The sequence below is a fragment of the Panulirus ornatus genome, chromosome 19 (assembly GCF_036320965.1).
Source record: "Panulirus ornatus isolate Po-2019 chromosome 19, ASM3632096v1, whole genome shotgun sequence".
Classification (NCBI taxonomy): domain Eukaryota; kingdom Metazoa; phylum Arthropoda; class Malacostraca; order Decapoda; family Palinuridae; genus Panulirus; species Panulirus ornatus.
The window spans coordinates 326241-341728 of record NC_092242.1 but is presented as its reverse complement, the minus strand read 5'-3'; the positions used below and the strand labels follow the sequence as shown (position 1 = coordinate 341728).

The window sequence follows — 15488 nt, the reverse complement described above, 5'->3', positions numbered from 1 at the left end:
GTGATGATGTCTCCATGGTTGTTTAATTTGTTTATGGATGGGGTTGTTAGGGAGGTGAATGCAAGAGTTTTGGAAAGAGGGGCAAGGATGAAGTCTGTTGGGGATGAGAGAGCTTGGGAAGTGAGTCAGTTGTTGTTCGCTGATGATACAGCGCTGGTGGCTGATTCATGTGAGAAACTGCAGAAGCTGGTGACTGAGTTTGGTAAAGTGTGTGAAAGAAGAAAGTTAAGAGTAAATGTGAATGAGAGCAAGGTTATTAGGTACAGTAGGGTTGAGGGTCAAGTCAATTGGGAGGTGAGTTTGAATGGAGAAAAACTGGAGGAAGTGAAGTGTTTTAGATATCTGGGAGTGGATCTGGCAGCGGATGGAAACATGGAAGCGGAAGTGGATCATAGGGTGGGGGAGGGGGCGAAAATTCTGGGAGCCTTGAAGAATGTGTGGAAGTCGAGAACATTATCTCGGAAAGCAAAAATGGGTATGTTTGAAGGAATAGTGGTTCCAACAATGTTGTATGGTTGCGAGGCGTGGACTATGGCTAGAGTTGTGCGCAGGAGGATGGATGTGCTGGAAATGAGATGTTTGAGGACAATGTGTGGTGTGAGGTGGTTTGATCGAGTAAGCAACGTAAGGGTAAGAGAGATGTGTGGAAATAAAAAGGGCGTGGTTGAGAGAGCAGAAGAGGGTGTTTTGAAATGGTTTGGTCACATGGAGAGAATGAGTGAGGAAAGATTGACCAAGAGGATATATGTGTCGGAGGTGGAGGGAACGAGGAGAAGAAGAAGACCAAATTGGAGGTGGAAAGATGGAGTGAAAAAGATTTTGTGTGATCGGGGCCTGAACATGCAGGAGGGTGAAAGGAGGGCAAGGAATAGAGTGAATTGGAGCGATGTGGTATACCGGGGTTGACGTGCTGTCAGTGGATTGAATCAAGGCATGTGAAGCGTCTGGGGTAAACCATGGAAAGCTGTGTAGGTATGTATATTTGCGTGTGTGGACGTATGTATATACATGTGTATGGGGGTGGGTTGGGCCATTTCTTTCGTCTGTTTCCTTGCGCTACCTCGCAAACGCGGGAGACAGCGACAAAGTATAATAAAAAAAAAAAATATATATATATATGAGTTGGGGTGAGAGAGTATCATTAAATTTTTGGGAGAATAAAAAGATGTTCTGGAAGGAGGTAAATAAAGTGCGTAAGACAAGGGAGCAAATGGGAACTTCAGTGAAGGGCGCAAATGGGGAGATGATAACAAGTAGTGGTGATGTGAGAAGGAGATGGAGTGAGTATTTTGAAGGTTTGTTGAATGTGTTTGATGATAGAGTGGCAGATATAGGGTGTTTTGGTCGAGGTGGTGTGCAAAGTGAAAGGGTTAGGGAAAATTATTTGGTAAACAGAGAAGAGGTAGTAAAAGCTTTGCGGAAGATGAAAGCCGGCAAGGCAGCAGGTTTGGATGGTATTGCAGTGGAATTTATTAAAAAAGGGGGTGACTGTATTGTCGACTGGTTGGTAAGGTTATTTAATGTATGTATGACTCATGGTGAGGTGCCTGAGGATTGGCGGAATGCGTGCATAGTGCCATTGTACAAAGGCAAAGGGGATAAGAGAGAGTGCTCAAATTACAGAGGTATAAGTTTGCTGAGTATTCCTGGTAAATTATATGGGAGGGTATTGATTGAGAGGGTGAAGGCATGTACAGAGCATCAGATTGGGGAAGTGCAGCGTGGTTTCAGAAGTGGTAGAGGATGTGTGGATCAGGTGTTTGCTTTGAAGAATGTATGTGAGAAATACTTAGAAAAGCAAATGGATTTGTATGTAGCATTTATGGATCTGGAGAAGGCATATGATAGAGTTGATAGAGATGCTTTGTGGAAGGTATTAAGAATATATGGTGTGGGAGGCAAGTTGTCAGAAGCAGTGAAAAGTTTTTTATCGAGGATGTAAGGCATGTGTCCGTGTAGGAAGAGAGGAAAGTGATTGGTTCTCAGTGAATGTAGGTTTGCAGCAGGGGTGTGTGATGTCTCCATGGTTGTTTAATTTGTTTATGGATGGGGTTGTTAGGGAGGTGAATGCAAGAGTTTTGGAAAGAGGGGCAAGGATGAAGTCTGTTGGGGATGAGAGAGCTTGGGAAGTGAGTCAGTTGTTGTTCGCTGATGATACAGCGCTGGTGGCTGATTCATGTGAGAAACTGCAGAAGCTGGTGACTGAGTTTGGTAAAGTGCGTGAAAGAAGAAAGTTAAGAGTAAATGTGAATAAGAGCAAGGTTATTAGGTACAGTAGGGTTGAGGGTCAAGTCAATTGGGAGGTGAGTTTGAATGGAGAAAAACTGGAGGAAGTGAAGTGTTTTAGATATCTGGGAGTGGATCTGGCAGCGGATGGAACCATGGAAGCGGAAGTGGATCATAGGGTGGGGGAGGGGGCGAAAATTCTGGGAGCCTTGAAGAATGTGTGGAAGTCGAGAACATTATCTCGGAAAGCAAAAATGGGTATGTTTGAAGGAATAGTGGTTCCAACAATGTTGTATAGTTGCGAGGCGTGGGCTATGGATAGAGTTGTGCGCAGGAGGATGGATGTGCTGGAAATGAGATGTTTGAGGACAATATGTGGTGTGAGGTGGTTTGATCGAGTAAGTAACGTAAGGGTAAGAGAGATGTGTGGAAATAAAAAGAGCGTGGTTGAGAGAGCAGAAGAGGGTGTTTTGAAATGGTTCGGGCACATGGAGAGAATGAGTGAGGAAAGATTGACCAAGAGAATATATGTGTCGGAGGTGGAGGGAACGAGGAGAAGGGGGAGACCAAATTGGAGGTGGAAAGATGGAGTGAAAAAGATTTTGTGTGATCGGGGCCTGAACATGCAGGAGGGTGAAAGGAGGGCAAGGAATAGAGTGAATTGGAGCGATGTGGTATACCGGGGTTGGGTTGACGTGCTGTCAGTGGATTGAATCAAGGCATGTGAAGCGTCTGGGGTAAACCATGGAAAGCTGTGGGTAAAAGCTTTGCGGAAGATGAAAGCCAGCAAGGCAGCAGGTTTGGATGGTATTGCAGTGGAATTTATTAAAAAAGGGGGTGACTGTATTGTCGACTGGTTGGTAAGGTTATTTAATGTATGTATGACTCATGGTGAGGTGCCTGAGGATTGGCGGAATGCGTGCATAGTGCCATTGTACAAAGGCAAAGGGGATAAGAGAGAGTGCTCAAATTACAGAGGTATAAGTTTGCTGAGTATTCCTGGTAAATTATATGGGAGGGTATTGATTGAGAGGGTGAAGGCATGTACAGAGCATCAGATTGGGGAAGTGCAGCGTGGTTTCAGAAGTGGTAGAGGATGTGTGGATCAGGTGTTTGCTTTGAAGAATGTATGTGAGAAATACTTAGAAAAGCAAATGGATTTGTATGTAGCATTTATGGATCTGGAGAAGGCATATGATAGAGTTGATAGAGATGCTTTGTGGAAGGTATTAAGAATATATGGTGTGGGAGGCAAGTTGTTCAGAAGCAGTGAAAAGTTTTTTATCGAGGATGTAAGGCATGTGTCCGTGTAGGAAGAGAGGAAAGTGATTGGTTCTCAGTGAATGTAGGTTTGCAGCAGGGGTGTGTGATGTCTCCATGGTTGTTTAATTTGTTTATGGATGGGGTTGTTAGGAGGTGAATGCAAGAGTTTTGGAAAGAGGGGCAAGGATGAAGTCTGTTGGGGATGAGAGAGCTTGGGAAGTGAGTCAGTTGTTGTTCGCTGATGATACAGCGCTGGTGGCTGATTCATGTGAGAAACTGCAGAAGCTGGTGACTGAGTTTGGTAAAGTGCGTGAAAGAAGAAAGTTAAGAGTAAATGTGAATAAGAGCAAGGTTATTAGGTACAGTAGGGTTGAGGGTCAAGTCAATTGGGAGGTGAGTTTGAATGGAGAAAAACTGGAGGAAGTGAAGTGTTTTAGATATCTGGGAGTGGATCTGGCAGCGGATGGAACCATGGAAGCGGAAGTGGATCATAGGGTGGGGGAGGGGGGCGAAAATTCTGGGAGCCTTGAAGAATGTGTGGAAGTCGAGAACATTATCTCGGAAAGCAAAAATGGGTATGTTTGAAGGAATAGTGGTTCCAACAATGTTGTATAGTTGCGAGGCGTGGGCTATGGATAGAGTTGTGCGCAGGAGGATGGATGTGCTGGAAATGAGATGTTTGAGGACAATATGTGGTGTGAGGTGGTTTGATCGAGTAAGTAACGTAAGGGTAAGAGAGATGTGTGGAAATAAAAAGAGCGTGGTTGAGAGAGCAGAAGAGGGTGTTTTGAAATGGTTCGGGCACATGGAGAGAATGAGTGAGGAAAGATTGACCAAGAGAATATATGTGTCGGAGGTGGAGGGAACGAGGAGAAGGGGGAGACCAAATTGGAGGTGGAAAGATGGAGTGAAAAAGATTTTGTGTGATCGGGGCCTGAACATGCAGGAGGGTGAAAGGAGGGCAAGGAATAGAGTGAATTGGAGCGATGTGGTATACCGGGGTTGACGTGCTGTCAGTGGATTGAATCAAGGCATGTGAAGCGTCTGGGGTAAACCATGGAAAGCTGTGTAGGTATGTATATTTGCGTGTGTGGACGTATGTATATACATGTGTATGGGGGTGGGTTGGGCCATTTCTTTCGTCTGTTTCCTTGCGCTACCTCGCAAATGCGGGAGACAGCGACAAAGCAAAAAAAAAAAAAAAAAAAAAAATATATATCTAAACTGCATTTAAATTTTCTAAAAGGGGAAACAGAAGAAGAAGTCATGCTCATCCTCTTCAAAAGCTCAGATTGGGGTATCTGAATGTGTGTGGATGTAACCAAAATGAGAAAAAAGGAGAGATAGGTAGTATATTTGAGGAAAGAAACCTGGATGTCTAGGCTCTCAGTGAAATGAAGCTCAAGGGTAAAGAGGAGGAGTGGTTTGGGAATGTCATGTTAGTAAAGTCAGGGATTGGTGAGAGGGCAAGAGCAAAGGAAGGAGTAGCACTACTCCTAAAGGAGGAGTTGTGGCAGTATGTGATAGAGCGTAAATAAAATGAATTCTAGATTGATGTGGGTAAAACTGAAAGTGGATGGAGAGATATGGGTGATTATTGGTGCATATGGTGTACATGGTGTACATGGGGTTTTCTGTGTTGTAGATGGAAATGGTGAAGAGCTTGTAGATCTGTGTGCTGAAAAAGGACTGGTGATTGGGAATACCTGGTTTAAAAAGAGAGATACACAGAAGTATGTGAGTAGGAGAGATGGTCAGAGTGTTATAGGGATTATGTGTTAATTGATAGGCATGCAAAGGAAAGACTTTTGGATGTTAATGTGCTGAGAGGAGCAGCTGGAGGGATGTCTGATCACTGTCTTGTGGAGGTGAAGGTGAAGATTTGTAGAGGTTTTCAGAAAAGATGACAGAATGTCGGGGAGAAGAGAGTGGTGAGAGTAAGTGAGCTTGGAAAGGAAACTTGTGTGAGAAAGTACCAGGAGAGAGTGAGTGTAGAATGGCAAATGGTGAGAGCAAATGACGTAAGGGGAGTGGGGGAGGAATGGGATGTATTTAGGGAAGCAGTGATGGCTTGCGCAAAAGAAGCATGTGGCACGAGAATGGTGGGAGAAGGACAGATGAGAAAGGGTAGTGGGTGGTGGCATGAAGAAGTATGATTGTTAGTGAAAAAGAAGAGAGAGGCATTTGGACAATTTTTGCAGAAAAGTAATGCAAATGACCGGGAGATGTATAAAAGAAAGCAGCAGGAGGCCAAAAGAAAGGTGCAAGATGTGAAAAAGAGGGCAAATGAGAGTTGGGGTGAAAGTATCATCAAATCTTGGGATGAATAAAAAGATGTTTTGATTGGAGGTAAATAACGTGCATAAGATAAGAGAACAAATGGGAACATTGGTGAAGGGGGCTAATGGGGAGGCAATAACAAGTAGTGATGAAGTGAAAAGGAGATGGAGTGAGTATTTTGAAGATTTGTTGAATGTGTCTGATGATAGAGTGGCAAACATAGGGTATTTTGGTCAAGGTGGTGTGCAAAGTGAGAGGGTCAAGGAGAATGGTTTGGTAAACAGAGAAGAGGTAGAGAAAGCTTTGTAGAAGATGGAATCCAGCAAGGCGGCGAGTCTGGATGGTACTGCAGTGGAATTTATTAAAAGGGGGGGTGACTGTGTTGTTGATTGGTTGGTAAGGATATTCAGTGTATGTATGGATCATGGCGAAGTGCCTGAGGATTGGCAGAATGCATGCATAGTGCCAATGTACAAAGGCAAAGGGGATAAAGGTGATTGTTCAAATTACAGAAGCATAAGTTTGTTGAGTATTCTTGGGAAATCATATGGCAGGGTATTGACTAAGAGGGTAAAGGCATGTACAGAACATCAGATTGGGGAAGAGCATTGTGGTTTCAGAAGTGGTAGAGGATGTGTGGATCAGGTGTTTGCTTTGAACAATGTATGAGAGAAATACTTAGAAAAACAGACGGAGTTGTATGTAGCATTTATGGATCTGGAGAAGGCATATGATAGGGTTGATAGAGATGCTTCGTGGAAGATTTTAAGAGTATATGGTACAGGAAGTAAGTTGCTACAAGTAGTGAAAAGTTTTTACCAAGGATGTAAGGCATGTGTACGAGTAGAAAGAGAGGAAAGTGATTGGTTCCCAGTAAGTGTTGGTTTGTGGCAGGGGTGAGTGATGTCTCCATGGTTGTTAAATTTGTTTATGGATGGGGTGGTTAGGGAGGTGAATGCAAGGGTTTTGGTGAGAGGGGTAAGTATGCAGTCTGTTGTGCTAGGAAGAGAGTTAGTTGTTGTTCGCTGATGATACAGTGTTGGTGAGGAACTGCAGAGGTTGGTGACTGAGTTTGGTACACTGTGTGAAAGATGAAAGTCGAGAGTAAATGTGAATAAGAGCAAGATTATTAGGTTCAGTAAGGTTGAGAGACAAGTTAATTGGGTGGTAAGTTTGAACAGAGAAAAACTGGAGGAAGTGAAGTGTTTTAGATATCTAGGAGTGGACTTAGCAGCAGAAGGAACCATGGAAGTGGAAGTGAGTCACATGGTGGGGAGGGGGTGAAGGTTTTGGAAGCACTGAAGAATGTGTGGAAGGTGAGAACAATATCTCGGGGAGCAAAAATGGGTATGCTTGAAGGAATAGTGGTTCCAACAATGTTATATGGTTGCAAGGCATGGCCTATAGATAGGGTTGTACGGAGGAGGGTGGATGTGTTGGAAATGAAATGTTTGGGGACAATATGTAGTGTGAGGTGTTTTGATCAAGTAAGTAATGAAAGGGTAAGAGAGATTGTGGTAATAAAATGCATGTGGTTGAGAAAGCAGAAGATGGTGTGTTGAAATGGTTTGGCAACATGGAGAGAAAGAGTGAGGAAAGATTGACAAAGATGATGTATGTGCCAGAGGTGGAGGGAATAAGGATAAACGGAAGACCAAATTGGGGGTAGAAGGATGGAGTGAAAAAAATTTTGAGCATCTGGGGCCTGAACATACAGGAGGGTGAAAGGTGTGCAAGTAATAGAGTGAATTGGAAAGATGTGGTATACTGGGGAGGACATGCTGTCAATGGATTGAACCAGGGCATGTGAAGCATCTTGGGTAAACAAAATCTTGCTTTCATGTACATAAATAATTTTTTTTTTTTTCTTTTTTCTTTTTTTTTTTTTTTTACTTTGTCGCTGTCTCCCGCGTTTGCGAGGTAGCGCAAGGAAACAGACGAAAGAAATGGCCCAACCCCCCCCCCATACACATGTATATACATACATCCACACACGCAAATATACATACCTACACAGCTTTCCATGGTTTACCCCAGACGCTTCACATGCCTTGATTCAATCCACTGACAGCACGTCAACCCCGGTATACCACATCGCTCCAATTCACTCTATTCCTTGCCCTCCTTTCACCCTCCTGCATGTTCAGGCCCCGATCACACAAAATCTTTTTCACTCCATCTTTCCACCTCCAATTTGGTCTCCCTCTTCTCCTCGTTCCCTCCACCTCCGACACATATATCCTCTTGGTCAATCTTTCCTCACTCATTCTCTCCATGTGCCCAAACCACTTCAAAACACCCTCTTCTGCTCTCTCAACCACGCTCTTTTTATTTCCACACATCTCTCTTACCCTTACGTTACTCACTCGATCAAACCACCTCACACCACACATTGTCCTCAAACATCTCATTTCCAGCACATCCATCCTCCTGCGCACAACTCTATCCATAGCCCACGCCTCGCAACCATACAACATTGTTGGAACTACTATTCCTTCAAACATACCCATTTTTGCTTTCCGAGATAATGTTCTCGACTTCCACACATTCTTCAAGGCCCCCAGAATTTTCGCCCCCTCCCCCACCCTATGATCCACTTCCGCTTCCATGGTTCCATCCGCTGCCAGATCCACTCCCAGATATCTAAAACACTTCACTTCCTCCAGTTTTTCTCCATTCAAACTCACCTCCCAATTGACTTGACCCTCAACCCTACTGTACCTAATAACCTTGCTCTTATTCACATTTACTCTTAACTTTCTTCTTCCACACACTTTACCAAACTCAGTCACCAGCTTCTGCAGTTTCTCACATGAATCAGCCACCAGCGCTGTATCATCAGCGAACAACAACTGACTCACTTCCCAAGCTCTCTCATCCCCAACAGACTTCATACTTGCCCCTCTTTCCAAAACTCTTGCATTTACCTCCCTAACAACCCCATCCATAAACAAATTAAACAACCATGGAGACATCACACACCCCTGCCGCAAACCTACATTCACTGATAACCAATCACTTTCCTCTCTTCCTACACGTACACATGCCTTACATCCTCGATAAAAACTTTTCACTGCTTCTAACAACTTTCCTCCCACACCATATATTCTTAATACCTTCCACAGAGCATCTCTATCAACTCTATCATATGCCTTCTCCAGATCCATAAATGCTACATACAAATCCATTTGCTTTTCTAAGTATTTCTCACATACATTCTTCAAAGCAAACACCTGATCCACACATCCTCTACCACTTCTGAAACCACACTGCTCTTCCCCAATCTGATGCTCTGTACATGCCTTCACCCTCTCAATCAATACCCTCCCATATAATTTACCAGGAATACTCAACAAACTTATACCTCTGTAATTTGAGCACTCACTCTTATCCCCTTTGCCTTTGTACAATGGCACTATGCACGCATTCCGCCAATCCTCAGGCACCTCACCATGAGTCATACATACATTAAATAACCTTACCAACCAGTCAACAATACAGTCACCCCCTTTTTTAATAAATTCCACTGCAATACCATCCAAACCTGCTGCCTTGACGGCTTTCATCTTCCGCAAAGCTTTCACTACCTCTTCTCTGTTTACCAAATCATTTTCCCTAACCCTCTCACTTTGCACACCACCTCGACCAAAACACCCTATATCTGCCACTCTATCATCAAACACATTCAACAAACCTTCAAAATACTCACTCCATCTCCTTCTCACATCACCACTACTTGTTATCACCTCCCCATTTGCGCCCTTCACTGAAGTTCCCATTTGCTCCCTTGTCTTACGCACTTTATTTACCTCCTTCCAGAACATCTTTTTATTCTCCCTAAAATTTAATGATACTCTCTCACCCCAACTCTCATTTGCCCTTTTTTTCACCTCTTGCACCTTTCTCTTGACCTCCTGTCTCTTTCTTTTATACATCTCCCACTCAATTGCATTTTTTCCCTGCAAAAATCGTCCAAATGCCTCTCTCTTCTCTTTCACTAATACTCTTACTTCTTCATCCCACCACTCACTACCCTTTCTAATCAACCCACCTCCCACTCTTCTCATGCCACAAGCATCTTTTGCGCAATCCATCACTGATTCCCTAAATACATCCCATTCCTCCCCCACTCCCCTTGCTTCCATTGTTCTCACCTTTTTCCATTCTGTACTCAGTCTCTCCTGGTACTTCCTCACACAGGTCTCCTTCTCAAGCTCACTTACTCTCACCACCCTCTTCACCCCAACATTCACTCTTCTTTTCTGAAAACCCATACAGATCTTCACCTTAGCCTCCACAAGATAATGATCAGACATCCCTCCAGTTGCACCTCTCAGCACATTAACATCCAAAAGTCTCTCTTTCGCACGCCTGTCAATTAACACGTAATCCAATAACGCTCTCTGGCCATCTCTCCTACTTACATAAGTATACTTATGTATATCTCGCTTTTTAAACCAGGTATTCCCAATCATCAGTCCTTTTTCAGCACATAAATCTACAAGCTCTTCACCATTTCCATTTACAACACTGAACACCCCATGTATACCAATTATTCCCTCAACTGCCACATTACTCACCTTTGCATTCAAATCACCCATCACTATAACCCGGTCTCGTGCATCAAAACCACTAACACACTCATTCAGCTGCTCCCAAAACACTTGCCTCTCTTGATCTTTCTTCTCATGCCCAGGTGCATATGCACCAATAATCACCCACCTCTCTCCATCAACTTTCAGTTTTACCCATATTAATCGAGAATTTACTTTCTTACACTCTATCACATACTCCCACAACTCCTGTTTCATGAAATTTGTAAAAAGAGAATTTTGCAACTGAATGAACATGGGTCATAAAAAGTATTTACTCATGTACAATGATGTACGAGAAAGAGATCTAGGAGTGAATACCATGCCTAGTTTATCACATGAGCCATACATTAGGAGAACCATGAAAAAGGCAAACTGTCTACTGGCAAATCAATGAGCAAATACATGTTCATAAAAAAATTTTGATACATATTCACCATTTCCCACATAAGCAAGGTAGTGTTAAGAACAGAGGACCGAACCTTAGAGGGAATATCCTCACTTGGCCCCCCTTCTCTGTTCCTTCTTTTGGAAAATTAAAAACAAGAGGGGAGGATTTCCAGGCCCCTGCTCCCTCCCCGTTTAGTCGCCTTCTATGACATGCAGGGAATATGTGGGAAGTATTCTTTCTCCCCTATCCAGAACACTTTCCTCATACTTCTTCATCTCTTCCTGCACTGATAGGTAGTGACAAAAGATGAAGATTAGCCTCACTTGCCCACATCCACCCTCCAGCTGTCATGTATAATGCACCAAAACCAAAACCCTCTATCCACAGCAAAGCTCCTTTGAGCTTTTTGCAGTTCCCCTAACGTCTTCACATCCCCTGGTTCAGCCCAGTGACATAAGGTCACCCCCTACAATACCCCATCAACACACAACAAATCAAAATTGATAGCTAAAACTCCAAAAGTCCTTTCAAAATTTTCACTTTTGTTTTATGTACATAAACTAATTTCAAATAAACTCTAAATATCAGTTTCCATGAGGGCATTATGATCTTCATATTTCCAAAATTGAGCCACTTCTCTTAACCACCATTTTGGCTCACTAGTCTGGTCACTCCACCTGAAGCACATAGATCTAATGGAAGGATACAGAAAAGAGCAACGAAGATGGTACCTGAATTTTGAGAACAGAACTAAAATGGGAAACTGAGGGCTACAAACCTGTACATCATGGAAGAAAGGAGAGAGAGAAGAAGGACTTGATAACAACCTTCAAGTATCAAAATTAACTGGATGATAGTGACTGGGAGTAATTCTTCAAGAGATGCAGCACTGGAGTAACCAGTGGCCATAACAAAAAGCCGAGTAAAAAATCTGTCTATCTACCTATCTATCTATATCACTGATACCTGTTCCCAGCTGGAACTCCCACAAGTGGGTGGCCAGAGCAATAGAGCCTCCATAACTAGTGAACTCCAGTGTCGCTTCTTAGCCTTTAGTGCCTCACCCTGAACAGGCCACTGGCAAAGAGCAACTAGCGCAGTGCTTGCAGAGGCTCCTACCTAATGTTCCTACTGACTAATTCTACCTAATGATCCTGCTTTATGTTCCTATCTATTACTTCTACCTAATATTTCTATCAAAGTTCCTACCTAAATGTTCCAACCTACTACTTCTATTGCTTCTAACATTTTGCCAAAAGGGAGGGTTAGCACATAGAACTAACTCTAAGAAAATCTTGTTTTACGAAGAATAAGTTGCGAGTTAGGCGTTGGCAAGAGTTATGCAGACAAGGAGATATTGTATGTCTGTGGACAGAATGACAGTAATCCACGTGTGGGTGAGGAAAAAAGAAAAGACAGCTACCTGGGTTGGAGAAGTGCAAATTGACAACCACTGAAGTGCTAGCTTACCACACAGCCATCACTAATCCTCCCAATACCCAGGCGGATGGTACTGGTAACATACCTCCCTGGTCGTGGGTTGCCTACCAACTACTAACTACCTCACCTACTGCAACAACACTACTAAAACCATTTCAAAACATTCCAAGGCTCCTCTTGCCCACAATGCAGCTACCACAAAGGAGACATGAAGCACTAACTACTCAATTGCTCTGCGCTCTCTGTACATAGAGACACACAGAAAATCACAATTCATGACCAGTGGTCCCAACTAGTGGATGTCGCTAGCTTTCTGAGTGGTGCAAATGCCTCTTACAGATAGGAAGAACTCTTGGCACAGGAAATAAGCAAGTAAACAAAAAAGTATTGAACAAAATATCAATGTATCATCATTCAACTATTATAGTAACAATAAGGAAGGCCAAGACCAGAAATGATAAACTGACAAATATAAATATATAACAATATCACACAAATGCCAAAATGAAACCACAGAAACATTTCCAAAAGTAATGGAAAAATGCTGAACAAGGTGGAATATATCCTAACCACTCTCAGCACTAACCACAAGTTTTATTACTTCTCCCAGGGTAAATTAAGTAATATATCTTTGATGTGAGAACCTGCAGAAGCTGGTGACTGAGTTTGGTAAAGTGTGTGAAAGAAGAAAGTTAAGAGTAAATGTGAATAAGAGCAAGGTTATTAGGTACAGTAGGGTTGAGGGTCAATTCAATTGGGAGGTGAGTTTGACTGGAGAAAAACTGGAGGAAGTGAAGTGTTTTAGATATCTGGGAGTGGATCTGGCAGCGGATGGAACCATGGAAGCGGAAGTGGATCATAGGGTGGGGGAGGGGGCGAAAATTCTGGGAGCCTTGAAGAATGTGTGGAAGTCGAGAACATTATCTCGGAAAGCAAAAATGGGTATGTTTGAAGGAATAGTGGTTCCAACAATGTTGTATGGTTGCGAGGCGTGGACTATGGATAGAGTTGTGCGCAGGAGGATAGATGTGCTGGAAATGAGATGTTTGAGGAAAATGTGTGGTGTGTGGTGGTTTGATCGAGTAAGTAACGTAAGGGTAAGAGAGATGTGTGGAAATAAAAAGAGCGTGGTTGAGAGAGCAGAAGAGGGTGTTTTGAAATGGTTTGGTCACATGGAGAGAATGAGTGAGGAATGATTGACCAAGAGGATATATGTGTCGGAGGTGGAGGGAACGAGGAGAAGAGGGAGACCAAATTGGAGGTGGAGAGATGGAGTGAAAAAGATTTTGTGTGATCGGGGCCTGAACATGCAGGAGGGTGAAAGGAGGGCAAAGAATAGAGTGAATTGGAGCAATGTGGTATACCGGGGTTAACGTGCTGTCAGTGGATTGAATCAAGGCATGTGTATGGGGGTGGGTTGGGCCATTTCTTTCGTCTGTTTCCTTGCGCTACCTCGCAAACGCGGGAGACAGCAACAAAGCAAAAAAAAAAAAAGAAAAAAAAAAATTCTTTGATTTTTGCTTTTTTCACTAATCTTTTTTAATCTTGTACTATCTAATAAATAAAAGTTTTTAACATTGTCATTTTGCTATCTATGATGTCTATCAGTGTTTGCAAACTATGTTGTGAGCACTAAGGTGAAATAATCATATCCCTTTGACTTACTATGATTCTTTCTATTATTTTCTTATCAATTACTGTTCTGCCAACTCCTTTGAATATGACAATTTGGATGGTATGTACTGTATCATTATGGTACATTTTAGCATAAATAGTTAAAATTACCAATTCAAACATCCACCTCTTTGAAAACTGAAATAATAATTTTCCATTGGTTTTTTATGTTTTGCTTGAGTCTGACCCTCATTTACACTGCAAATCACTACCTCTTGAGATCTAACCCCTTGTTATCCAATAATAACAAAAAACACCCAAAAGGAACCAGAGTTTAGAGAGGGGAAATAACAAGCAGTGATTTGTCATAGAAATAAGGATGAGACACCTTCAAAAGACATCACAAAACAGTCAGAAAAACAATTGTAATTAAACCTAACATAACCTGATTAAACAGTAATAATAGCCATATTTCTACGTTCTGTCGTATCCCATATTTTCTCTAATGTACTTAAGCCACACTTCTATGATCTTTAGTATTATCTAATAATATATAATGCAGGCATTCATCCTCTCCAACTGTTACTATGTTCTCAAACACTACATTACCACTGAAAAACATATGTAGTCACACAATAGCCAATGTGCAGCTAAACAGACTTTTACTGAACATATCATTATATAAAGTAAGAACCCTACTGATGCCGGTTTCATCCAGCTCTAAAGAAAAGTGGCAAGGCTAAATTGATACTTAACCAAAAAAGATTTAAATAAATCCAAATCGACCTCTTGCCCAAATAGCCACGACTAGCATCCAGGATTTCCTTAAGAAGATTTAATCATGTCAGTAATCCAGTAACTTCAGGTCAACAAGCAATTCCTGCTGTCTGAATGGTCTCTTGTCACACTGCTAACCGTCACAGCAAAAATCCCAAACAGGCAAAAGAATTTAATGTCAAACACAGACTTTCACAGGTGAACTAACATATAATACCAATATTACTTATAATGTTCAATGTTTTTCCCTGAAATCCAAAATACGTACCGTACATCTGGATGCAGTTACGTCACGTGATAATACGTTTTCATGCCAGAAAAAGAGAGAGAATAGCAATACAAACACAAGATGTCTGCTACTGCTCCGTCAAGACCAAAACAAAGCTGTGAGAGTGCAAGTGAAATATCCAAATAGTATCTAAAATTCTTTTTGGTTATAATATATATATATATATATATATATATATATATATATATATATATATTAACATACACATTATAATATATCATGTTATGTATACTTTATGTATCCTCAGTCAGAGCTCATACATAAAAAAAATATTGCTTTTGACATGAAAAATTATCGTATATATTACTTTGATATATATATATATATATATATATATATATATATATATATATATATATATATATATATATATAATGCTATTCATATTTTTAGGTGTAATACATATACGTACATACACCTTTTATTATATCTTGTCATGTTTACTTAATATATCCTCATTCAAGACTTATTCTAAGATACAAAAGCAAGAAATATTGGTTGCGATATTGAAAAATCCTTTATGGTATATATCATTTTGATATGATACATATCAGAGAGAGAGAGAGAGAGAGAGAGAGAGAGAGAGAGAGAGAGAGAGAATGGATGTGAGTGGATA

General features: G+C 41.7%; 1 protein-coding gene across 5 annotated transcripts in view; it reads right to left on the bottom strand.

Moving 5' to 3' along the window:
• Positions 1 to 14979, bottom strand: part of LOC139755301 (FGFR1 oncogene partner 2 homolog) — a 97308-nt gene extending 82329 nt beyond the window's left edge. For all 5 annotated transcript variants that reach the window (XM_071673417.1, XM_071673421.1, XM_071673419.1 and 2 more), the window contains exon 1: positions 14852 to 14979. In XM_071673417.1, coding sequence (XP_071529518.1) covers positions 14852 to 14858 — 7 coding nt within the window. In that variant the 5' untranslated portion in view covers positions 14859 to 14979. The remainder of the gene's footprint in view (positions 1 to 14851) is intronic.
• Positions 14980 to 15488: the final 509 nt, after the last annotated feature.